The 27,280-nt window shown below is 36.6% G+C and overlaps 1 protein-coding gene across 1 annotated transcript in view; it reads left to right on the forward strand.

The window, feature by feature from the left end:
• Window positions 1-27,280, forward strand: part of CNTN6 (contactin 6) — a 164,021-nt gene that overhangs the window by 70,410 nt on the left and 66,331 nt on the right. Inside the window, exons 4-5 of the mRNA XM_026111054.2 lie at window positions 1,861-2,036; window positions 21,239-21,334. Of these exons, the coding sequence (XP_025966839.2) occupies window positions 1,861-2,036; window positions 21,239-21,334 (272 nt within the window). The remainder of the gene's footprint in view (window positions 1-1,860; window positions 2,037-21,238; window positions 21,335-27,280) is intronic.

Here is a 27,280-nt window from a genome sequence, read left to right on the forward strand (position 1 = left end):
GCACTGTATGTAAATTATGAAGTATGGCAAAAATCCTGACTCTGCTGCAGACTACTGCTTCACAGAAAAGGCTCATGGATGGGCAGCAGCTAAAATGCTGCTTGTCTTGGCAAAAAACAACAGCAAAAAAAAAAACCCAAAACAAAAAACAAAAACTTTGACCAACCAAAGGAAAACATAAGAGACGAACAGTGCAGAGGAACTCAAAGGTAAAAAAAATCAGCTGCAATTGGTAGGAAGAAAATACTGGTAGTCCATAGTTGCCTCTAAATTTCTTAATGTAAATTTCTTAATGTAAAGGAGGCAATGATCTGCATACCCGGATAAATTATTTAATGCTACTAGAATTTGTTCACAGAATTCAACTGATTTCATATTTTAATCAATCATTCCTCATCTTTAAAAACAAGTGCCCACTCAAAAGGTCAGGATCTTATCTTCCGTTGTACATATTTGTCCAGATTCCCCTAGGAACACAGTATTTCACATCAGTTTGAAAAACCTCCTCCAAAAGAACAGCTACCTGTACAGTCTGACTGTATAGAGAAAGGTCTCTCAGGTGTTAGGAATAAAGCACTGCTACACATTACAAGGTCAGATCATCCTATGGAAATTAGTCTGGTTACATAGACTACGGTAAAATTGTGACACCTGGTATCAACTGGCAATTTAGCTTCCACCAAGTTTACATCAGTTTACACTGATGTAAATTAAAGAGTAACATTTTCTAGGATTATAGTTACAATGCAAATTTGCTTCAAGGTGTTAACTGTGGAAAACAGTTCACTACACTGCTGCCACTGTCAGTAAGTTCATCTCTGCAAACAACAAGAAACTTTATTTTATATTATGATCCTTCAGATAATTACAAGAAGAAAGATTCTTCTTGTTTAGAGGACTTCCATAAACCCTTCTGCAAAGCCAAAGTGAGGCACGAGTAATTCTTTTGTGGTCTTTGCGCTCTGTGGATGGGGTTTACTATCATGCTCATGTAACCCGACACAGGCTGAAGAGATAGATCATCATGGTATAATGTTAGGAAAAGAAAACACTTGGTCATGTACAGCTAGGATTATTAACAGCCTGAAGTGTGGCATCAACAAGCCCAATGACTGTAGACATCAGTGACTGAGAACCTTTTTGCTTTCTTCAGGCTTCATGTGGGCAATGTAAATTCAACCCTTATGTGACAAACGTTAAAACCACAAGAACTTCCCTTCTTAAAAGAGATAATATTTATTTTCTTTGAAATATAGATTTTATTTTGACATTTATAAATAGCTGTGAAATGTTGCAGACACAATCCATTTTCTCCTTAATGGACTAACAGAGACAAATAATGCTTTAAAATAGCAGCATTCTCATCATTACATTATCAATTTCAAACTTGCTATATAAAAACTTTTCTCTCTGATTTATTCTGCCCTTTGAAGTGTAATCCTTCCTGGCTTGTACCTTCAAATCATTTCTGCAACCAAATTTGTGATATCATTTGCAAGGACCGTAAAACACATTCGGGTACTATTTGTATTATGAAAAACAGGGCAGCTAAGTCAAGGAATATACCATACTCCCAACTGGATGGATAACTCAGTTTGTATGAGTAAGTTATACTTACCTTTTGTAGACATTTGGATGAGCAGTGGTGACTAGCATAAAAGCAGTAAAGATTTTCCAAAGAACAGAATTATTGATATCATTAAGATTGACATAAGAAGCAGTCTTGCGTGAAAAATGGTATGATTTAGTGATATTTAACTACACTTTGATTGTTACAGGTATGCTACAGCACGCTATTTAAGATAAATATGAACAGGATCTGTAAATTATAAGCATAATTTGATTTTTTTCCCCTCAAAGGTGGAAGCAAAATGGCACAGATATTGATCTTACCCTGAGTTATCACTACAGGTTGGTTGGAGGCAGCTTGGCAATCAATAACCCACATAAAAAACAGGATATTGGAACATACCAGTGTTTGGCCACAAATTCATTTGGAACAATTCTGAGCAGGAAGGCAAAGCTTCAATTTGCATGTAAGTTGGGAAGATCATATTTATTGCAGCATTATTTTCTGATTAATTCTGCACATGAACTATAATATATCGAATAATTAATATATCATTGATGATTCTGTTCAAAATGTTTGGCTTACTTCAGCAGTACTTATTCTTAAAAAATTCTTTCCTAGTAAACATTAATAATAAAAACAGACATCTCATACCTGCTAGCCCTCAGGAACAAGAATAACTTTCAGAAAACTGAAAGGTCAAGGAAGATGAATGCAATTATTTTCACTTAATAAAGGTGTTTCCACTTTCTAAGACAGAGCTTTCTTTGCTATGTTGCACAGTTACGAGCATGTGAGGGGACTGTTGCAAAAAGTTAGGCTTTCCATTTTCTATAGCATAATGAGGTCCAGAGGAGTCACTGAAACATTGTACCCCTAATTACCACACTGACATTTTGTTACAGTAACAGAGTAAGAAACACATTCCCTCCTTACCTAGCAAAATGTCTGTAGAATGTTTCATATTTCAGCTAGGTTGGATAGAGCATGTATGTTGTCTTGAACCAGTTTAAAAGTTACTTTAGCCTTCCTCCCCATTTTTCTCCTCTTTTAAAAAAGAACCTTCCTCACATCATTTATATGTGGTTACTGAGTTCTGTTAATGTCCTGAAAAAAAAACCCCAAAAACAAAAGAGAAAAAAAAAGTCCCCAAAACATTTTACCTCCACTTCTTTTTTCACAGTACAAAGGTCTGAGCTGTCTGTTGCTTGGAGAAAGCAATTGTTTTCAAACCTCATTAATAAAACATGTGTCTTAAGCCAACCTTGTGTCGCTATTTCAGACACCAGCAAATGTATTAATTATTAATCTTGTTCCATTTCTCATAGCAAATCTCATGTCACTGGGGTTATACAAAGGAGACATTAGAGGTCATGGTGGTTCACAGACTCTCTTCTAGTAGAGCCGATCAAACTGTGTATCGCGAGTATTACATTTAATAATTTTTTACCCTGAATTTCTCAAAGATCTTTTGATTCCCAAGAGCTGGTCAAATGGAAGCTAAAATTTGGATTCATTATTTTTCCACTTTTTCTGAAACAACCTTGCAAGACACCTTTTATACCTGGGAAATCATTACAAGACCCAGAGATGAAAACTGTTCAGTTTCAGAACGAATCTCATTTCAGACAGAAGCAGCAGGAATAGACAGTCTTCTCAAAATTATCCATGGAATCTATAATCTACAAGAAAACAGCAAAGACTGGGAAGGGAGATCAGGAAAGACTTAAAAGGAATTTCCTCAAATGAAGACATGAAGAAGGTGCAAAAAAGAACAAGGAATATCTGGGAAAGACACATAAAAGATGGAAAGGCTCCAGTGATCGTTCAGCACATGCAAATTTCACAATTATTTCCTATTTTTCTTGAAAAGTCTGTTGCTGATTTAAATTTCAGAATATGCTAGAAGCACTTTCGTTTACTGTTTGCTTGCTGTCCCAGCCAAGAGGGAATCATATGGGCTTGATACACTCGCTTTAGGTGCAATAAACAACTATTCTGCCCACTGGTCCTTTGAATAATATCTAATTACACTTCCTTCCTGTGGTTTTCAATGTTTTCTTCTGCCTATAGCCAGTTTGTAACCATAGGGAGGTTGGAGACAGAAAGATAGCTCTGGAAAACCTTAGCTCCTTGTAAAGAGAAGGGTTTGGACAAAGTTAAAAGAGTGAAAGAAGGGAAGAAAACTTACAGGAGAAAGTCTCACTGGTAAGGAAGAGAAAGAAGAAATGTCTGTGAAGTCAGTCCATGTTTTGCCTATACAACTGTCAATGAATCACCAGTAGCCATCAAAAGAATAAAAGATATTCATTGGGACAGAGGCATCCTGTCTTCAAGCTCTGTGGGAAGTATGATCCATTGGAAGCTTTCCCTAGTACCAAAAAGAAATTTAAATTGACAAGAAAAACAAGCCAACACTTGGCCTAAGAGCTTAAAATCTCAACTTAAAACAAACAGGCACATGCTCAAGCAGGATTTTTTGTGTGCATTTGGGCTAAAACAACTGCCCTTAACACAGCTTATACTCCAACACACAATTTTCTTTGCAAGTCAGTATATTAAGGATCTAAACATAGGAGCATCTTCCAACAGAACGCAAGGATGCTCTACTGTATCCTCTTGCAATTACTTCTTTCTTTGTCTGGCTGCTGGACAGAGACAAATGTAAGCCTGAAGCGAAACACATGTACCATTTCTGGAAAATCTGAGGAGGAAGCGTATTCCAGTATTATTCAGTTGGCACCACTTAGCAACTAGAGGACCTCTGTGGATGGTATTAAGTATTTTCAGCCGTTAAACATTAGTTCTTTGATACTCTGTGTTTGTGAAGTATGCCATCTGAAGCATGTAACTCACTAACTGCTGAAAGTCATGTGCCAATATACTGTAAGCTAAATGGGCTAAATATTAAGTAGATTGTTTACTCAGGCTTCAAATCCCCACCAAGATACTTCCCAAAGTTACTTCACGGGGCAATTCAGAACAAAGTAAAATTTCATTTGTCCACAGCAGCAGACAAACCTACAGTTACCATCCCACACTAATCCTTCAGTTCTTAAAAACAACCATAGAAGCCATTTTCAAGAAGTGGGCTACTTTTTGATTGGCAGTGACAGAAACGTACATCCTTTCCCATACAGAAGAGAAAGGACAGGTAAATTGAAGCTTGTCATCTACACATGCAAATGAAAACACCCAGAAAAACGCTTATATTCAGAGATATCACTGTGGAACTATGAGTCTTAATTCGTCTTACAAGAGAAAAAAAAACACAGTACTTGGAAAATACTCTAATGACCTGATGAGAATAGTGGAACAAAATTACCTTGAAACAGTTATTTCACAGTTCACATTTTCTTATTTCATATTTTCATGTTGCTCTCCAATTTATTTCTTTATTTCACCCAATACCTCAGACTATATCTTAAAATCCAGGCAGGCAAGTATGTTGATATTATAACACTCATTCAATACCTAACAAAATGGGACTCTTCCCTGAATGGCCTTGCCTGGCATGTAATTGCAATCACCACAATAAGTAATTGAACATGGCCTACTATCCAAGTAGCAGGGTTTATGCATATTTGTATTTTTACTACAGGATAAATAACCTTGAGCTTGAATTTGAATTAATGATACTTAGGGAAACTTGGGATCTTCTTCCCCTCACACTTATGGGACATGGATTTATCTCAACTTAATTTGCAAAATATATTTTTTCCTCAGTTCAAAACAGTAAGCTCTTCGAGTAACAAAACAAATGCCACACGAGATGAAAAATATGTCTTCAGATTCAGCTGGAGTATCATGCTTATCCTCTATTAAAAACAGAGCTGTCAAATGAAAGCTGCAGGAGGAATATAGTACAGAAGGAAATGGCATAGATTATTAAAGCTACAGGCTGAAAATAGGAGTATCAGAGAGACTGAGCAGAACAAGAGCAAAAAAATGCATTAGCAGGATACATAGGATGTCAGTCCTATGTTAGTCGTACTTCCTGGTGATTGATTGATTCGTCTTAAGTAAAATTTGAAGTTTGCTATAAACCCTATGGGAATCCTATGCTTCTTTGCCTACCCAGCAAGCAATACACTTTCAAAAGCTAATGCATGTTTTGCAAGAACTGGATCTGGATCTTTCAGCCTGGTTAAAGAGCACTGGTTTCAGATCCAGCTTGTGTAGCCAGAGTATGTCACAGAAAAGTGGTTCTTTACCCAGATTTGAGTTTTGAGCTCTGCTCCCAAGTCACAACCCATTTATTACTTCTTTTTTTAATCCTACATCAGTAAATTAAGTATTGATGTCCAACAGCAGATCACCAGTAATGATGAAAGTCTAAGTAAAGGGAACCTCAAAGAGAACTTTATTATCTCTGTGAACTATGCAAGAGAGAAGGCTGGAAGAAAGGGATGGGGACATGGAAGGTTTTACTTCAGGTTTTACACAATTTAGTTTCTAAACTGAAATTTGGATGCTTGGGCACAAGCTTCCCAGACGTCAGAGTTTTTGTTTGTCCTGCATGAAGGTAGGACTAGAAATGCAAGCATCTGCCTTGAGCCCTGCTACACTAGGAGAAATGCCTCAGTATTGCTGCTACCAGAGAGCCATGCTCCTGAAACTGCTACAGAGCCCATTTAGGCAGAAATGCAGCACCTGTAAATTCTGTGCCAGAGACAGAGATAGCAAAATAACAGCTATGTCCAAAACTCACAAAAGGGAAAAGCATCTAAGTTTAAAGAAGTATTTTGATAAGTAAAACTGGAGTTTCTCTTATTCTGTGGAGCCAAGATGCATCTGCATGCATATTAATGAGGTGTTTTGCATAAATCTATTTTTATTAATGAAGACCATCTAAACTGCATTTCATGCCTTAAAAGAAAATCAAGCAAAAAGCCTGTTAGAGAAAACTGCTTTAATACTGCTTCAACTAGGTCTCTATCCATGGCACACAGGGGATTTGTTTTAATTATTTCATCAGTTTTAAGTAAAAGTAACTGCATGTAAACAACTGGTCTTGAGGGAAATACCCATAACTAACTGCAGCAAAACAGTCTACCCAGGACTGTTACTAATTCTTTTAGTTGTCAAGCATGCCTATAATAGAGACATTAACAGAGACATAGCAGAAATAAGTTCAGTAAAGCAAACAAAAAAATTACTCCACTATGAAAAAAAATTATATATGAACCTAATTCATAACTATTCAGGGCAAAACCCCAGAAAATTAATTTAAGACTTTTGGTTGGCTTAGGATCTTAAATGAGATTCTCAAATTATTCTGTCATCATTGATAGACAGTCATGATGACTGCTGCTTTCTCAGACCTCAGGCCTTACAAAGATTTTTAATCATCATTTTTGAGAAATAATGACAATAATTTAAATTCACAAATAGGATTAGTCAGTTTGTACTGAAACACACACTAGGGCACAGTGAAGATAATAGACCATCTATTTAAAAGTTTTTCCCAGTGCTATAGACTAACTATAAAAAAAGCCTTGGCATCTTTGGGCCACCACTTTGGATCTCATGGATTTTAAAGGGGCGGTCAGGGGTTTTGCTTGGAAAGAGGTCCTTATTCTCGGCAGCATTTTTCTGAATACGTACATCTGGCCTCCTGTTGGCCAGTGATAAGGTGTACCACTGGTTGAGCTGCTCAGAGAAGTCCGGATGAGCATGCTAGCACTAGAGCACATGGAAGAAACCTAGAGCTCACAAGCGCTCTCACGTGTGGTTTGTCTGTTAGCTGCAGGATAGAAGACACAGTTTTGCTGAAATAAATTAAGAGGCAACAATTCCTCCTGGACAGCTTTTCCATTAGGCAACAGAAAAATAATAATACAATAACTATTCATATTTAACTATTTTAGAGGAAAGATATTAAAAACATTCTAGTCCATTTAGTCTTTGCTAGATCATGACAGTCTGAGGTATTTGCAAAGCTCTATTAGAATGACTGTGAGATGCTCAGCTAGCATGAAAAGCCCACTTTTCATCTGATTACTTCATCATGTTATTTACCTTTGACTGCACACAAATTACACAAACATCACAAAGCAATACAGCAAGCCTCAAAATGTCATAACCCTTTTTACTTATATAGGACATGCTTTGAAACAGAAAATAGAAAAATCGATACAGTTAAATCAGATCAGATAGTCTGAATTTACGCAGTCTGGACATGCATGAATTTTAGTCTAAATGGTACATCCACTTCTGGATTGGTGCTTACTGTGGTACTGCGTGTGTCCAGAAATCCCCCTGTAACAACTGTATTTAATTAAAAAGTGTACTATACGTTGTAACTTCTACCTTCAGTAAAGCCCTCTCTGTCTTTAAATTGATTGCAAATTCATCACTGCATGCAAGGGCTGCCATATGGATCAGCCCAACTATCAGCTACTAAAGGAATGAACATTGCAACTTCTTTATTTTTCAAAAGGGGGTATATGTTTGTTAATTCAGTTTTCAGAAGTAACTCAAGGATAGCCAATAACTGCTAAGTGAAGAGCAATCAAAAGAAAGAGCTGAGATTTCCACTGACAGAAGCAGGTCACCATTAAAGACACATATCCAAAAGTTTTCCCAATGTACTACATTCCCATACCTTCTATAGGGGCACTTCAGGTAAAATCACAAACTTGACTCTATTTCACATCATTTTATAATCCACAAATGAAAAGCAATATATTAAACCTACCTCCCTGGCTTGAAAGTGTTAGCTTATATACATAATATATAAAACAATATATTATATGTGTGTGTGTGTGTGTGTATGTGTGTATATATATATATATATAAAATAAAATGCAGAACCACATCTAAACTTGCAAATGTACTGAAATCCAGATACAATAGACTGGGCTCGGCACAGCCCTCCCAATGATCTTGGCAACATCTTACAATCTGCCTCTTCCCATGAGCAGGCAAGAAAAAATGGAAGTTGCAATAGCAACACTCATCATTCAAGCTGATTCCGTTTGGAGGATGGAAATGCTATTTTCATCTCTCCTTATGTCACCAAATAGGCTTACAACCCAAAATTGTCTTTTGGATTCTTAACTATGATTGAACAGTCAACACAGCTACAGCAGCAGTACATACCTCTCCCTGTGTACAACCAGGTACAGTGCAAACTTCTGAAAAAAATATAACAAATATACCAAGAATTCACTCTATTACTTGGAAATAAATCCCGTATTTTGGAACATGTTTGCTTGGACTGAACTGAAATAGAACTTCCGTTTATCAGCTCTGATTACTATGGACACTTTGTGCCAATGCTCCAACACTGCAGTGGTTCCCCACGATGTGAGTCTACATCAGGGTCTTTGCCTTAATGGATGTTCCCCACGGAGCAGACTCAGCAGCCTTGGGCATACTTTTTTCTTCTTCACAATTTGGCTGCACAAACGTAGGGAAAAAACATTGTGAGAACCTGATACGCATTTACTTTAAAGCTACTTTAAGAATATTTACAGAGAACTGACACTATAAACGATGCAGCTCACTTACACAAAGACCAAAAATGATGCAAGACCTCACTACATTCAACTCCTCTGTTTGGATTTATTTCTTCACACAAGTCTGTGTGCACACAGGCTGTCACAGGCTTAAAGAAAAGTAGAAACCATCAGCCAGCATTCAACAGTAACTAAAAAACCATTGGAACTGTTTCACCTGCTGGCTGACAGGAAGAGACAGAGTGCTAATAGTGTTTCTATTTTAAAACTCAGATATTACAGAAATAGGATTATGCAAATATCCAGACATCATGGAGACAGAAAGAGCAGCCGGAAAATCTTAAGAAAAAGAATATATGGATATGTCTACACAATAAATGGGTTTTGCTTTCTCCACCATTCCCTAGAAGTTTCAGCCTGATCTGGGTTCTCAGAGCCCATTTAATGCACATTGACACCACGTAGTCATGGCCTCCACTTTCTTGTTAAACGCAAGAACTGGAGCTGATGGCAGTGACATTCCCCTTTTATTTAACGTCATGCTAGACAGAGCACTATCAGAGACCCAAGTTGCATTTTTATCTTTCCTGAGTGGATTTCATCTCATATCTCTCATAGTATCCAAGCACCATGTTCAAGGCTATTCTTTACCAGAACACTTTGTTAAAGTTGTTTCGTTCTATTAGGATGAATTGTTGTCTAATTTTTAGTTGCCAAAACCATTATTATATTGCCTCTCACTCCTTTTGTACACAAATTCTTTATCTATAAAATGGAGATATACATTACAGAGATGTTGTAAAGAGCATTACAGGCAGTGAGCTAGTCAGATAAAGCAGTAACAGGGAATGTAGAAGTATTTCAAGATTATCTTCCAGTTACGTATTACTTACTATTCTGTAATTCCTATAAAAGTGTTTATCCTAAATCAGCCCATTGCAAGTTGTATTGGAAAAGCAATATATGTGACTGAGATATGGTAGGTAACAAAGCATCTACAGGTTCCAGAGCTGCTAGATTCTGACTGATAAAATGTAATAATTTTGAAGGGTAAAACCAGTCTTTATTTGCAGTATAGGTGATTTTCTTTTTATCTGCCCTACTTTCACTGCAGACTATATGACTTAGATTCCAACAAGCTAGTGCATGCAATATCTATAACGTCCACATGAGCTTCTTCATCCTTCAGTTCGACAAAAAATAAAAATTTATAGATAAAGGTTTGGAAGAAAGAAAAACTGAATTAAATTCTTTGGAACAGAAGAGTGACTTCTTTGAATAAGAAGTAATGAAATTAATTTACTTCTTATTTTTGTAGCAAAGGCTGGTCCTGACTAATACAAAGGTTCTAAGATACAAGAGAAATCTCTTTATTCTACATCTTATGTTCCAGGAGGAAGAACAGTCTTCAGTACTTTACATGACATGAATGGGTAAGGCCACAGGCATAGCTTTTATCAATAGGCAAGCCAGATCGGGTATGGTGAATGCACAAAGCTGTAACTCTTCATTTCTAAACATTGCTGAAAGAAAAACTAATAACATATACCATAGCTCAAATCCCACATTGAAGATTTGCATTGAAAAATCCTTTACATCAAATCACTCAGGTGAATTTCAGAATTCCCATTAGAAGGAAATCTTTGATGGTATTGCAGCTATAATGTGTGAGATAAAGCGGCAGTGTTTGGAGATATTTCAAAGTAATACTGCAAGAAATAATTCCGTACTGGACTGAGATCTCCCAAAGGCCTGACAAGACTTTGGAAAGCGCTGAAATATGCATACACATTTATTACATTCTCGCAACAATGCATGACATCCATCTCTTCCTTACCATCTTTCTTATTGAATTTATTAATGCATTACACCGCATTATAAAAAAAAAACCTTAATAAGCCTGAACTCAATTTGGGGTACTTAACAGGAGGTATTCAGTGGCTTGTGGGACCCCTAACTTAGAAGTAAATAGGGCTCTCTGCAGGACCCGGTATATGTCTGCTCAGTGCCAATGAGAAGGTCAGAGCCCAAGTGAATGAGCCTGAGTTAATTAAACATCTACATACAGACTGAGAAACCAGGTCTGTGTGGAAGGGTGTGCAAATATAAGTAAAAGAAGCTGATTTGGGACAAAAGCTAATAGCCGGGCCAAGAGGCGTTCTGACACAGGGAGCCAGGGCAATCTCCATCATAAGTCAGTCAAACCAGCACAGTTCTATTACGGATAAATTTGGCCCATGAGATTTAGATTGGGGAGAAAAATCTGTCTTTAAGAACACTCCAATCTGGAGAAAACACATGCAGAAGGCAAAGTGATTCTGTGATGACAGGTGACAAATGAACTCTGCCGTGACAAGTGAGAAAACTGTTCAGGAATATAAAATATTAAAAATATATTTCTTACTTTCCCCTCCTTTTGAGAGGGTCAGATCCTTGGATATGCCTCTGGCCTGCAGATGGAGTTTAGAGTAAAAGCCCTAAGGCTCCATCAATACTTACTGCTCAGCACAATTCATGTGTTCAGTTCAAAAGAGAGCTTTAATATTTTGTGCTGCTAACTCTGTAAAAGGGGAAAAATAACAAAAAGCAGATGTAGACCAGCACTATGGCTTCACAGCATATGTTTCTTTGCACTTGGCTTTTTGGTGCATGAACAAAAATCAAGCTAAGGACTTTTTTCCCTCTCACTCTCCCTGTTTAATTTAATTGTGACCTTCCATTTTTTCCTCTAGAGGAGCTTGATATTACTTTGTAAAGGGCATTTTCACTCTTTAATTGAAAAAGACAATCAGGCTGTGGCAGAAATTATTGTTCCCCACCTTTAAAATTAGTGCCTGGATTGGCTATTCATATCATTTAACTCGAATTGAAGACAAGGGGTCGGTGTGGATCCTAATGTGTAAATTACAACTCCACTCCCCTTAGAAGCTCCAAAGCCATTTAAATAAATGTAGGAGCCCTGATAAAGTTCCTTGGTTGATTATGCAGCTTTGGAAAAGGACAAGAGTTGATGACTGTGCTTTTCCCTCCTGGTTTGGCAAATGGCTCTGATAGGGCAATCAGTGCTAGATGTGAAGAGCAAGGCTTTAAAGGACAACAGAAACGGCATATGATTGTTTTGGTGGCTTCCTTGAGAAGGGAATAAGAAGGGAAGTTTCTCTTTTAACTGAGATGGGATGCATTTGTGTTTACCTTAGATGGAAAACTAGAACAGAAGTAGGAATTACAGCCATTTTTCACCTGTCCTGGTCAAAGGAGACATTCAGGTGCTAAGCAGCTTTCAAACACCTTAATTAGAGATAACACTGCTCTTCATCTTAAATGGAATTCATAGAAAATCAATTAGAAACTTTAAAAAATTAAGATTAGAGGGTAAAGAGAAATAGATTAATAATATTGGCACTATTATCAAGACAAAAGAACTGTTAGGGGATCTGTTTAGTAAGTTTACTACTCTTCTGAAAGCTGAAAAAGAGAGTTTACTTTCTAGTAAAAGTTGTAAGAAATGAAATTAGCCATGCCTTTGGGACATATCTGAAGAGAGAGAGTGAGTCTCCTTTTTTCGCTTGATTTCTGAGTGCATGGCCTTCACAGAGCCAACTCTAGGAGTAAGCTACCAACAATGACCAAATCCACTGGAACCTGGGAGGTTTAGTGGTTAATCCCATGATTCTGGGAAAGTCACCATTTGCACCTCTTAGAAGCTACCTGTTCTCAATTGTTTTTTACAGACAGGATGTAAGAGGTGCAGTTTGGCAGCGGAAACCTTAAGACAGAGTATACAATAAAAGTTTTCTTTCATAACACTGTCTCTGGATCATATCACATGAATTTAAAAGGAAAGACTGATGTATTTAGATGCATACTATGATTCTAACATTTTCCATTCTGAACCACCAATCATACATAACTGAGATGTGTTGCATCCTACTGTCTAACTATGACAGGACAGGAATCAGGTCCTCTGGGTATTTAAACTCACAGATTTGAATAGGTCCTGAAACACATCACATTTATTATTTGCCTTTGAATTTGGCTACTTACGATGAGCACTAATTAATGTTCAAACTGTTTTATTTTTGTAAGAGAAGCTGAATGTTATCATTATTGAAACTAAATTTCATTAATTCTCATCCTGAGAGAGTTATCTTTGCTGTCAATTTTCTATGGTGTTGGAAAGTCTCTTTTACAACAGAATGCTAAGGATTTTTATCTGAAAGCTTTTTAATAAGGAACTGGATTTCATTAGATCACCTCATGATGTCCTAAATTATATATTGGATTTACTTCCATTTTATTTCAAATGTTGAAACATTAAGTTACAAGTATTTTTAGTAAACTGCAGAGTGTGGTATGCATTATTGTATTATTGACTAGCTTCTGTCTAAACAAGTCATATGAGGCAGTTCAGAAGGATTACTTAAACTGACAGTTATCCATTCCTTTCCATTATTAGTTCATTGAGGGCTTTGAATGCAGTCCTACCGTACTGTTTTAAGTAGTATTTTTCATGTGATTTAATATAGCAGCATTAGGTTTTATTCTGCGCCAAATCCTGAAAACTAAGCAAAAAGCCCTGCTGAGGTCAATTAAACCTACCCAGGATTAAGCTGAGCAGCATATAATATAATGTTTAACTTCCCATGTTAGAACATAGAAATATTTTTTCATCTCTAGAATTTTTGATGTTTTAAAAATAACACCCCCTATTAGTAACCAAACTGCAAGAGATTTGTACTGATCTGCCTAAAAGGTTATTCAATATAACAATACCAAGTAGAAACAAAAAGTAAGGCTATATATACCTGGAGGTCTTCTGGAGCAATCCGAAACAGATAATCATGACCTTTTGTCAGTGTGCACAGTCTGAATCTAAAAGTGTTACAGCCCAGTGAAAGTGCTTAAGACTTCACATATATCAAAGAGCAAAACAACCCCCAAATCTACCCAAATAGGGGACCTCCTAGAATTTGAGATAAGATAGCCCAGTTTTAAGGATCTAATAAAGATCAAGTTTTTCAATTTGGGTGTCTAACAGACTTGACTCCTCTGAATCAGACATGGAATTTAAACCTACGCTTACCAGTGGACCACATAATTCATTACAGTCACAGAAAAATGAAGGTAAATAATAGTCAGCCCATAATCATAGATGCTAAAAATGCTTATAGCAAATCATAACAATGAGCTTCTCTTAAGAACTGCTGAGTTTATAATTTTTACCACCTTCCCCTGCAAGGTAAGTTGTATTGTGATATGTCATATCCAGTAATACAAATCATATTGTAACGTATCATACCCAATAAAATAAACAGAAGAAACTTGAACAGGTATGATTTCTCATAAATAGACAGATCTCAATGGAAATGTGAAAAAGTTTATTAATATGTCCTTAGGAACATTGCTAATTTGTAAACTGTTCTTACTTCTAATGTCTTCACACTCATTATCTATTTCAATAATAAGTAATTACAGCTATAATATTTGGGATTATGTAATGACAAAATATTTATGAAAAAATCAAAAGCTCATGAAAGCATGAAATTGCATTAATTCAGATGAACTATTAGTAATTATGCAGGGTGATAAATTGGACTTTCTCTAATTGTCTGTAACAATTTCATACAGTAAAATGCTTCAGTTTTCTTGTTTGCTACTTAGTAATACAGAAATGTCCTATGTTCATTCTTCAAATACAATATGTTTTTCTATTTTTGTATCTACAGTACTTTTGCATTATAAAAATAAAATGTAACAAATAGCATTATTTGGTTAAAAGTCAAGCTACTTATGTATGCCTTATGCATGCCTTAATCATCGCCATATAAATACAATCAGTGAAGCCTTGCATGGAACTGGAAACATTCTGTGCCATCAAATTCTACCTTGTTCCTGTCCTGTACTGTCGCCTAAAGACTAATAAAAGGCAAAAATTCTGACTTAAGAGAATCAGAAAGTTCTCCTGAAAACTGATAGAGATTATAGTTAGTTCTGAGTTATCTCTATAATCTGGAAGTATGGCCATTGTAAGAATGCAGTTCAGTCTTTTGAGGGAACTGGTTAAATTGGGCTATCTCAAACATAGTGATATTTCTATGAAACAGCATTCTGATTTGGCTTACTGTTCAAGGACCTACCGCTAAGTTCGTTTTATCTTTTTCTCCCATATCCAAACCACTGAGCCTTCATTCTAACAAATATTTTCTTTTTGATGCAAATGGAAGACATAAAAAAAAATCATCTGTGTCTACCTTTAAATTTAGAATGAACTGTGCTGTGTAAATCCTGGGTCTACCTTATAAAAATGCAACAGTAACTCTACCCAGAATTTCAAAAATTCCACAACTGCTTCAATGACATATTCAAACAGTCTCCACATATTAAAAAGTAATAGAAATCCCCAGGCCTACACCTTTCTCCCCTAGAAGTGTTATTATTTCTCAACCCTGCCATGGACAGCAGAAGAAATGCAGCCACCAGAAATGCAGAAATATGATTAAGACAACTTTTCTCATGTTTTCAGCTTCAGACGAGAGCAAAATGGATGGAAATATTTGAAAATATCATGAAATAGCCACTAAGGCATTTCCATTCCATAATTTAGAACACTGTGACATTTCTGATGGAGTTATTAGAAACAGGGCAGTTGAAAACAGATGTTCAGAATTTTAGTGCTCATCCCTCACTACTTAAATCCTATCCTATCCTCCTATCACTGGACCACCCAGGCCAGGCTTCTGGCCACTGCCACACCAGGCAGGCTTCTCTTTATTTCAGTGTCAGCTCTGTAACACTTCAGTGCCACATAGTTCTTCTCTACTCCATACACTGTCAACGCCATACTGACATGAGTTATATCTTTCAAGAAATTTTTTTTACCTTCATTTGCAGTTATCTACTTAAATGAATCTTATTTTTTTAGAATTTAGCTATTAGTATTGTGATTGTGATACTAACACAGTTGGAAAGGCCCAAGAAAACAATCTGCGCAATTTGGTTGAGCAAAAAAATCCAAATACGTGGGCTCGTAAGAACAGCCCAAACTGGAAAGGATCTGTGGATTAGGTATGAACAGAAAGGATTTTAATCTGGACACAAAAAGAATATCTTTTGTCATATTTTCTTTTGACATATTTTATTTCCCTGAATTAATTCTTATCTTGCCTGCTAAATTACACCTTGAAAAGGAAAATTTGTCTCAATCTACTTTAAACTACGTATGAAGTGAGAACAATGAACATTCTGCAAATTTTCAAAGGTGTCCTTGATCAGTATGTGGTTTGGAAGCGATATAACTATACCTGCACAGTTTAAAGATTTTGAAACACATCATCAAGAGGTCAAAACAAATGAGCTGCTACTTGTGATGAGTTGCTACTTAGATTTTTGCTCTTACTGTATATATTTAAAAAATAACTCCCTAACCCCAGGGTAACCTATCAAGTTTTCACACACGGTATTGTGCAAGTGAAACCTACTATTCTAACACTTATAAAGTAATTTTATATTAAGAAAAAAGGTCTGATATGTAGGTAATGAAGGCAGGCGTGAAGGAAGTAGATGAGATACACATTCACAATGCAACCAGCAATTATATCAGTGTTTGACATTAAAACACTGAAGAATCATACTGCCATACTGTGTGACTGATCATCAAGCCTATTAATTCAGTAACACGAGTACTTTAGCAGGAAGTATTTGTATACATCAATTCCATTTGTACCTATCTCCGTATGTCATCATCCATCACTTCAACTAAACAACTCACTGATCACTGTGGGTTTGCTTGCCTTCTTTTAATTGCAGCTCAGTATTCAGTAAAACTACCCTGATGCCCATTCTCATCTGAAAAAGCCATTCTGTTACCTTTTGATTTTACGGTAATTAGATATCTACATTGAAGACTTGCAGGCCATACCCTCTGCTGGCATAAATCACCATAATTTTGTTGACTTCCATGGAGTAATAATGACTTAGACCAGCTAGAGATCTGTCCCATTATTCCATCCCCATTCTTGTATTTACACCTGGTGAGGCACTGAGCCTCCATCATCTCAAATATTTCAACTTCTATCAGAGACAGTCCTGTCATTCTCTAATTCGGTTTCCACAGAATAACACATTTTGTTTGCTCTAAGCATGTATTTTTCTTGCTTAGGTCTGCAAATGTTCCCAGCTGAAGATGATGACTTGTTGCCACACAACTGAGTCCATATGTCTACACACTTCACTTTGAAGAATCACATGTTCACCTGAGCGTTTTGCTTATTCTACATGACCCCATTATCTCATTTGACTGATTAATTGTGCTATACCGATAGTAATCCGCCAAGGCGCAAAGGGCTGAAAAAAGTTGGTTTTTTTCTTAAAACTCACAGATGATAGAGCAATGCAGTGTGAGGCAACTCATTGTTCATAAAGTGAGATAAATATGGGCAAAGAATGGAAGGAATTATGTAGGAACTAGGTGATAATTTATTTATAGATCTCTGCAGAAACACTGAAGTTAGCAAATATACCATCTGTTAAACAGTCATACTATTCCTAAGTGCATATTAGCAACCTAAATGCATGCCAAACACCTGATCTTAGCTATCTTATTCGATACTCTCTTTGACAAGCAACATTATGCTTTATTAGGTTAAGTCTTGTTATGTTATAAAGTTATGCTAGGTAACACAATAACAGGGAAGACGGAGTGTATGTGCTGCTGTTGGTGTAAATGCACACTGAGGGCCACACATGAGCAACATCGGATTGTAAGAAGTAGCCAGATTTTCAGAATAACAAGAGCCAAACATAGTATCTACATTTATATTCCTCTTCAGGTTATTTTTTTATATTTAAAACATTTTAGATCGCAATCAATCATTGAAAATCCACAAACACACACACACAGAGAGAAGGAAAAGAAAAAAGGATGCATAATGTTTCGGGCAGAAAGACTGCTTCCAGCAAAAAGAAACATTATTCCTGATGGTCTACCTCATTCCTCTGTTATCACCCTGGGCCACATCTCAAAGACAGACAGTTTCATAATTCATTGCTGTATCACATCTGAATGAGGTGTAACAGTACTTCTTGGAAGATAGAGTCTGCCTGGAAAAAAAGTCCAACAAAGATGAAAAGGGAAATAAGACCACGACTCCCATAATGAGTTATTTTTACTGATTTTGCTTTGTTTTGCTTTTTCTTTTTTTTAATATGTAACGACTATTGCAGAGAAAGACACTTAATAAATTGATTTTGTACAATATCTATCAAACCAGCTTCAGATAGAGAAAACATTGATCATTCCTAATTAGGCCTACCAAATTTCTGGGATTTTTAGGTAGAAGATGCAGTGTGATGAAGACCTTTGAAAGTCAAGCACTGGAATAGAATAAAGAAAATCTCTGTCCTTAGAGGTCTAAAAATGGTTTAGAAAAGTATCTGTTAGGAAGGACATACATATACTTGCAACTGTCTTGGGCCAAAGGAATAGACTGATCGTTCGTGTACCTCCATATTTACTTTCTATAGCTGTGGTAAGCATAATGGGATGAAAATTTCTTGAGCACTGCAAAGAACTGAGCTGCTTTGTAAAACTGACCTATAAACATGCTATGAAAGGTAGGATTCCTGCATATAGATTTTGATACTCAATTTAAGGTTGAATAGCATAGATTAAAAATGCAAGGCCAACTTTCTCCCCATATACTCTCCCCATAGGACACCTAGTACTACTGCTTTTTCAATATTTGAATCAGGGATACGTATCAATTTTTTTAAATGAAGAACCTGGACAGGTGATGCAGTTTTGTAAATGACAGTAAAATCATACCATGACATATTGTGTCATTGAACTAAGATACTAGCAACTTATTACTTTCCCAAATCTATTCCAATTTCAGAGGAAAGTACTACACAGTTAATTCTGCATTGTCTTGAACATCTTTTGCTTAGTTCTGTACTACTCTTACTTTCCTCTTTCTCTGCTCTCTCATTACCAGTGAAATTTTGTGCTCTGTAAAAATTTATGACAAGGGAAAGCACTGGAAATAACCGGCTACACTACATGTATTTTCCATACTGCCCCAAAGGATTTTTGTTGTTTTTTAATCCATTTTTTCTTTAGAAACTGCACAGTCTGTGTGTATTAACAATTAAAAGAAAAGAATGTGCTAGCAAAGGGAAATTTGACTGTTTTTGCTACTAATGCCTGAATCCTAGATCTGAATGCTTTGTCTGGGACATTGTCTTTAAGGTAATCACATGTTTTGAAATCTTTCTGCCTTCTTCCAACCTTTTCTCTAACTAAGATAGTAAATAGGAAGGTTCAAGGGTCTTTTTCCACATGACAAAGTTGCTCCCTTATTCCAGACCACATAAGCTTCAGGACAGCCAGCTCAACTGAATCCCCAGGTGATATCTTGACATTTGTACCCAGGGGCCACTTTTCCTCCCAAATATTTTGTTCTGGTCTTTTCCTCCAGGAAATTTTTAACCCACATGGGAAGAAAAGAAAAAGAAGAAAGCTGAGTAGTGTATCAATCTATTTTCTTAATTTTCTCAGACTGAATTTTCAGAACAAGTAAACCCTTAAGCAAATCCACACATTCAGGAAATATACCATAAAACCTTTTAAGCATGAACCCAAACACTGATTAGTCAGACATACTACATCCACCTAACATTGTTCTATTTTTCCGATTAATACCAGAGAATGGAATAAAACTATGAACACCTCACTTTTGCCTTTCTTCCCCTCTCCACCCCAGAATATACAGACTGCAATCCAGACATCTAGCAGGCAGGCAATTAAAAGAACATCACAGTTTAAAACTTTCCCTGTGTATTGACAGATACCATCTATTGTGACTATGACAGTGTGAGGAGGTGCTACAGCTGCCTAATTCAATTCAGTCACCTCTGAGTAGACAATGTCTTCATAGGAGACCAATATACAGGAGATGAAGAGGAGGAAGAGAAAAATTAACTGTGTAAAGTTCAAGTAAGAGGGAGCAAATTGATATATCGACGTAAATAGCTGAGCCTGTACAGGCAGTAATCATTATTGCTTTGACCAGCTACACCTCTTTCTCTCTACTGAACGCTGGATCAGGTAGTTATTCAGCTGATGAAAAAAAGGGATAATTGTTTGAAACAAAAAGCTGTAGCAAGGTAAATAAAACAAGCTTAAGGCAAATAGTATATAAGACTATGATATAAAGAGCTTTAAGGAAAACTTGATATTATTTATTTTATTAAAAAAGATTTTGAATATAAGTATTTCAGGCAATCTTTTCCCAAAATACTTTGCCAAAAGTAGTAAGTCTTCTCACTAGAATGAGAGCTAGATCAAAAAGTAAATAATCAATTTTGAAAGTACATCAATTGTGTCATCTCTTGTAATTTAAGTTTTATTATATAAAGGGAACGAGACTGAGAAAATTACTTCCAGATCTCAGTAAAATATGAAAAAGCAGAAAAGATTCAGATGTTATGGTAGACTCAGTAAAAAATAAGAAAAAACTGACAGTCAGCCACAAAAATCAAGAAAGGGAGATAAAACACAGACATGTTTATACAGGAGACTTCCCTAAACCATCACATTATTTCCTACTGAAAGTATCCTCATTCTCCCCTGTAAAACCAGAGCTAAAGTTCATTCAAGTCAATTAAAACATGCCCAATTACTGTAGACAGCTTTAGGACAGAAGAGACTCCTTAAAAATATGATGTACTTTTATAGTCATTTAAACACATACACTGTGGGAGTCATAATGCTGTTTAGTTATCATCTGCATATATAAAAAGGCACACCTGCTTTTTATTGCTAAAATAAGGAAACAAACCAAAATGCCTTTTTCCTCCTTATGAGGATTTTTAAGAGTCTAACAATAAGTTCCAAAAAATGATGCTGGAGAAAGTCATGGAATAATACAATAGCTTTGCAATTAGCAATTGTAATATAAACTCACCGGGTTAGGGAATAACTACTTTAGGAATAGGTATTTGATAAATTCTGAAAGACTAGATTCTAGATTGGACAAGCTATCTTTTCTTATGGTATATCAATTCTTATACTGAGATTATATTATGCTATTGAATATGTAAGTATGTTCCTCTGTTGATTTTAACTGTGTAAGCATTGCATAGCTTAGACTACAGTTGGGAATAAATCTGATAATAACTGGGATTTTTTTTCTCCTTCTCTCTATAGATCTTGAAAATTTTGAAACCAAAACAAGAAGCACAGTGTCAGTCAGAGAAGGACAAGGAGTGGTTCTGCTTTGTGGTCCTCCACCTCATCATGGAGGTATGAGAATAGTTCTAAGTTGTAGGCATTCTGAATAAAGATCAATTCCTACAGCTCAAAAGAAGTAGCCTGTGCAGTTCACAGGCTGATTAGCCCTAGAATTTGTGCAGCCTATCTGAAGTTTTAAAGAAAAAGAAATTCAGGTTGTCTTAAAGCAGTATTTTCACAGAAAGTCTGGAGAACAGGTATATTTACCAGGTGTAAGTCATCATTCATTGGGCACACACCCCTGAAGTGTTCTTTACAGTGTCAATTACGACGTTCTGATTTTCAGCATCGAGTACTCTCATTAGACTATTCGTGATAATAAATTTATATGTCTGAACTGGACCCATAGAGTCATATGTCTATATGACTGAACTGGACCCTACATCCACCACAGAATTAGTCATTTTCACAGGGAAGCAACACCAAACTTCATTCAAGCCAAATCGAGCCCTAGCTTTAGGAAGATGTTGGAAGAAGCCAGAAATTTTTCTCAGCTATTATTTTCATGATTCTCTACGTCTCAGTCTCAGCCTCAAGTAACCAGCTTCTAGATCTGGTGTAATCAACACAAGGTATTCAAGAACTGGAAAAACTGATTGCTTAAAAGAACAGGACTTCTTTTTGATACAGGTGTAGCAAGGAGGTGCTAACAAGATTAAATAATGTTAGGGAGCTGCTGGAGACAGTAATAGGTCTAAAAAGTGTAATCAAATGGTCTCAATGTATTTACAAATTGACTGAAGCAAAAATTAATGGAAGCTTGTTCAGCACAGTACTGAAGACTCAGGAAGCTGGTCATGAGCTTTTCACTTATACATTCTCCATGGTGTTTTTAAAGATAAAATCATAAAGCGCACAGTTTACAACAAATTTGGATTTCATTTCTTTAAAGTATGTTGGGGTTTCTATTTCTTACAGGGCCCCTTTTATTGTTCTATGGTTACTTGAGGACTAGAACATTGTTCTTTGCATGTGACACACAAGCAAAGAAAGTATGAAGGTCTAAAAGAGTATTTCCTGTCTATGCCTGGTTATCTCAGCTCCTTACTCATGTGGAATGGCAGAACAGCACCTACCAAAAGCAATTCTTTCCACATTAAAATCACTTCCCATCTGAGTGAAGTGATTATTTTTCCTTTCAGCACTTGCTATTTCAATGTTATAGTTTGAATTCTGAATTCTACACATTAGCTTTGTCATGAAAATTTGTTTTCTGTTCTTGATTTTCTCCTTTCTGATACTCATAAAATCACAGAGTAATTTAGGTTGGAAAGGACCTCTATAGAGGTCATCCAGTCCAACCTCCTGATCAAAGAAAGTCTAATCAGATCAGGCTGCTTGGTAATCTTGGAAGTTTTGACTTTGGGTGACAATAAAATGGATTTTCCAGAGACTTGATTTGGGGCTGCCTTGCTTCTATTGTCATTGCCTACTACTGCTTCTTAACCATATGGCTGTTGAATTACACGTGTTTGAGGACTTCCTTTCTGGATAAGGTAAAATCCAGGTGATGTGCGATGAACCAGTAGTGCAGTGCATTTAGCACAATATTTCAGACTCCTTTTTTCATCTACAACATCCCTAAACATATGGAACAACATTCTTTTTCACCCTTTTTATAGCTTTATTACTGCTTCCAACATCAGTATTTCTAGAGCAATATAAAGGTTTGAATATGTATGTGCACTGCCGGAGCAGTGTGTTTCTTATGGGGTTTCTTAACCCCATTTGTGTACCTACTGGAAGTGAGCAGGTCTTGAGCAAGTGATCTTTCGTGATTTTTTGGCAATATCTACTCTTCAAAGTTGGGAGCAACAGACATTCCTAATTCTGTGCTTGGGATGTTAGAACCATATCAAAACTGCTTCAGCTCCTTTGACGTCTGGAGTAAAAGTATGGTTTCCCAGCAAAACTAACTAAAATTTTTGCTCTGGAAAAGAGATTATGTATTAAAAAATGAAAATATCAATAGACTAATAAACAAATTGGCTTGTTCAAGACTGAAAGAATCAGCATTTCTTGGACACTCATACCCAGCTTCCTGTGGATGTGATCACATATACATGGGAACTTCACTTTACTATGTGCTAGTGCTGACACCTTGCTCTCAAGAATGTTTCCTCAATTCTTCTTAAAGACACCACGATAAGATAAATTCTCATGAAAAGAAGATAAATATTGATCTATAAAGAGGATGCAGTATATGAGAAATACAGAGAAACCCATCAATCAATTTAAACCCAGCAAGTCTTGAACAGAGAAGAAATGTCAGTTCACTTAGTGTTTACAGCAGTATGAAAGAGGTGTATAATCAAGAAGATGAAGCGTAACCCAGTCCTTAAGGGCAGAAAAAGCTTGAAAGAGTTCCTGAAATGTATCAATGGGACAGACAGAAGGAAAACACATCTATCCTTGAGTCAGTAAGCTATATGTTTTCTTCTTGCTGGAGGGTAAAATTATGATTTGACGAATAGGAGTGAGTAGAAGAAAACATTCAGAACAAATAAATAGTTTGAAAGTGAGTTTAACCCAGATTAATTGAACTGACAAAATGGTATCCATGAACAAACTCTCTGCCGCAGGGTTCCTTAAGCTGGAAATGTGAGTTGCTGACCAACAGGCATGAAAAACAACATAACATAGCTGAAATAACAAGTCTTTAGAGAACGGAAATTTTGTCATCCATAAACACCGTATTTGTGATCCAAAATTATATGCTGTACGGATTAAATGCATGGTGTGAACTATGATAGGCTGTATACTATTTCAGGATGCTTAGGAAGTTGTTTCTATAGAAAAGGATTGTATTTTTGTTTTAGTGAAACCCTTGCTTCTGACTCACAATACCCAAAGGAAAAAGGACTGCTAGCTTTACACATAGCTTCCATTGAATTAACGGGAAGTGTTCTTAGGGCATTTTAAATGGGATGAAAATTAGTTAGATATTAAAGGATGTGGAAGATATACCATATCAACAGGAAAACTAAGACAATACAAGTTATATAATGTGTTCTACACAGTACCAAACAAGATTGCCCTTAGAATTACCCATCCAACTTAACAGATACAATCCATAACTGGTGTGGACCTTTGCGAGTACAAGTGTTTAGAAAGAAACTGAGGTTAACTGTTCAGGTAGAAAATGCTGACTACGGTATTAGAAGGAAATTATCCATGTAACTGAAAGCAGACATGCCAAGGAATAACAGCAGATGGGCGCAGTCCTTCACGCACACCTCCCTATAGACAGGCAATTCATTCCCCTTAGATGAGTCACTTGACAAACCTGCCCCTACACATATGGTTGCACAGAGGGAAGAGGAACATGATTCTGATGGTTACTGGGTTTTTTTTTCCTCCTTCTGACTTTTAACAAGACAGAAGAAACCTAATAGCTTTGTGCAGCAGTTGGTTGAAGCAACTATCATTACACTACTGATGTGGGACTAAGGGGCACTAGCTAAAGCCTCCTACCTTCCTGATAACCTAGGAAGTCTATGCATGCTTCTGCTAGTGATAGAAGAAGAAACAGAAAGGGGAAGAGGACCTAAGAAAACAAGGAGTTGTCATGATCTTAAATCCTTTCCCATATTAAATCTAAAACTAGGAATAGGTAGACAGAAAAAAAATGAGAGCTCAAGAGATACTTCCACTGGCAAGGGTATCTATACAAGAATGGTTCACCTCCCTTTCTTTCACTGCAGAGACTCTGACAGATTGTCAAATTTATCTAGCCCTCTTTCACAAACAGTCTAAAGTCAGACTTTTCTTCTAGATTTAATCACTCAGGTGTGCTTGTGGTATGCTGTAAATACTTTTTCACATTCACAGTATTAAAAACATTCAAAGCTTATGTTTTAACAAAGCTGATTTTCAAACAAGTTTAGCTTTTTGATATATTGAACAAGAACATATTCACTTCTACTTTTGTGTTCACATATATGCTTCTTTACTCAGAGCATACAGAAAACCTATTTTTGCTTCTACAGAAGCAACTGATTTCATTCTAATAGAAGAGAGATACAATGTACTGGGCAATTAGGTGGTAAGAAGCAAGAACCAGTAGGTTTAAAACAGTTATTCCAAAAGCTTTCACAATAGCTTTAGACCTTAAACTGACTCTCAGAGAGCAAAACCCTCCCACAATTGCTATTATAGCCATATTGATGCTTCTAAGAGTCAATCTACTCTAAATTTCCATTAAGAAATATTAGTGATGTTAGTAAAGTTAAATATGAGACTCAAAGAAAAATCCTACATTTTAAAGGCATACTTTACACCTTAGACCTAGTAAGATATTAGTAAAGTTGCTGCAGCTAGTGAACAAAAAAACCCCCAGCAACCTCCTTTCCAAATAAAAAGCAAATCAAGTGACCCACACTAGACCCTTCATTTCTTCATTCTCTTTCTTTCTTTTCTTTCTTCTGTCCTTCCTTCCCCTGCCTATTTATGCACCAGCCTCTCTTCAGGCTCAGCTGCTGCTACTTACGAGGCTCATTAACACACCTTATGAAGCTGAGCATCTAAATTTCTTTTGCTTGTTAGTAAGGTTCTGGAGTGCTGGATGGGAAAGCTGTATTTTTTTTTTCCTGGGAAAAGTCTTCTCTCTAGCCTATGCTCTTCAGGTCAGTTGCTTTTCCATATGTGATTAAAACATAGTACTGTTTTACTCATGAAAAATATGAAGGTGTTATGTAGGTGTAAGAGGTACAAAAAAAGTGTGTAGGGGAGGAAGGCAGTCTGAAGATACTTTCATTTCTATAGCTATGTATGAGTTTGAACTGACTGTGTGATTAAGAAGCTGCTGACTAAATGATAATACTTGATGCTGGGCTGGGCTGTTTGTTATTCATTCTCTTAGAACTGGTCTGATATAAGGCCTATTTTCTTCAAACTAGGCCCCCATAGAGCTTTAAGAATGTTAGTATATTAGGAGTGAGAGGATCACTCATACACTTTCATTTAATCATGCAGAAGAACTTCCAAGATCTGAAGCTTTACAGTATAGGCTTTTCTTTGTAGTACAACTAGCATAGCAGGGCTGGCTGAAAAACCTTCTCAAAGCGAGAGACCTGTAGACCTGGTGGGGGAATACACTGAATTCTCAGCAGCAGAGGAGCAGGGGAAGGAGGAGTACGTAAAGCTAGTGAACAGAAAACCTGGGGATGCCCCAGGTTGTTTCCATGTTTTATATTAAACAGTCATTAGATAAAATACATAATCTTAAAATGAGATTGAAATGTATCTCCCTTTACAAAGCTGAGTGCCTTAATCATCAGTTTAGAGTCATTTTCTATCAGTTCAGAGTCATCTTCTCTCTGCTCTTATTCCTCACTGCTCCTATGAATATTTAATTCTTTTCTGCCAGCTTCAGTGGGAGGGGTAGGAAGTCTCCTCTGTGAGACTAGCCTTTAGCTGTTCTCCTGAAGAATGAGCAATATTGATTTGAATTTGCTCAGGCTGAGGAAAGCACTGAAATGTTTTATTCCCTAGACTAGTGTATCAAAAGTGATTATCAGCTGCTCTTCTCCCAGCTGTGCTCTGAAAGAAATAGTTCACAACTGACTGGGTTAGGCAATACTCTCCTTTTGCTTGGCCAAGCTCACAACTTGCCTAGCAGACAGTTCTTGTCTGGAAAGTAAAGTTAACCTACTTCTGAGGGGCCTCTGAGATGAGGAGGGAGATTGACACCACTTGGGCACACAGCTCCTAAGCAGGGACAGCTAACGAATGTTCAGCACAACCACTGCAATGTCTAGTGACTTCAGATAAACCCTGCAAATTCAGCAGCAGGGTTTACTTGGATTTAGTTGCCTTACCCTGCTCGAGGTTCTTTACTGGCTCTAAAAAAAGCCAGAAGAACCTAGGATTACATCTCTAATAAAATAGCCTATGCTCTGGCATATGCATAATTAGCTCTATATTACTGTAATTATCTCTCCTGACATGTAGCCCCTT

This window comes from Dromaius novaehollandiae, chromosome 12, assembly GCF_036370855.1.
Source record: "Dromaius novaehollandiae isolate bDroNov1 chromosome 12, bDroNov1.hap1, whole genome shotgun sequence".
Classification (NCBI taxonomy): Eukaryota; Metazoa; Chordata; class Aves; order Casuariiformes; family Dromaiidae; genus Dromaius; species Dromaius novaehollandiae.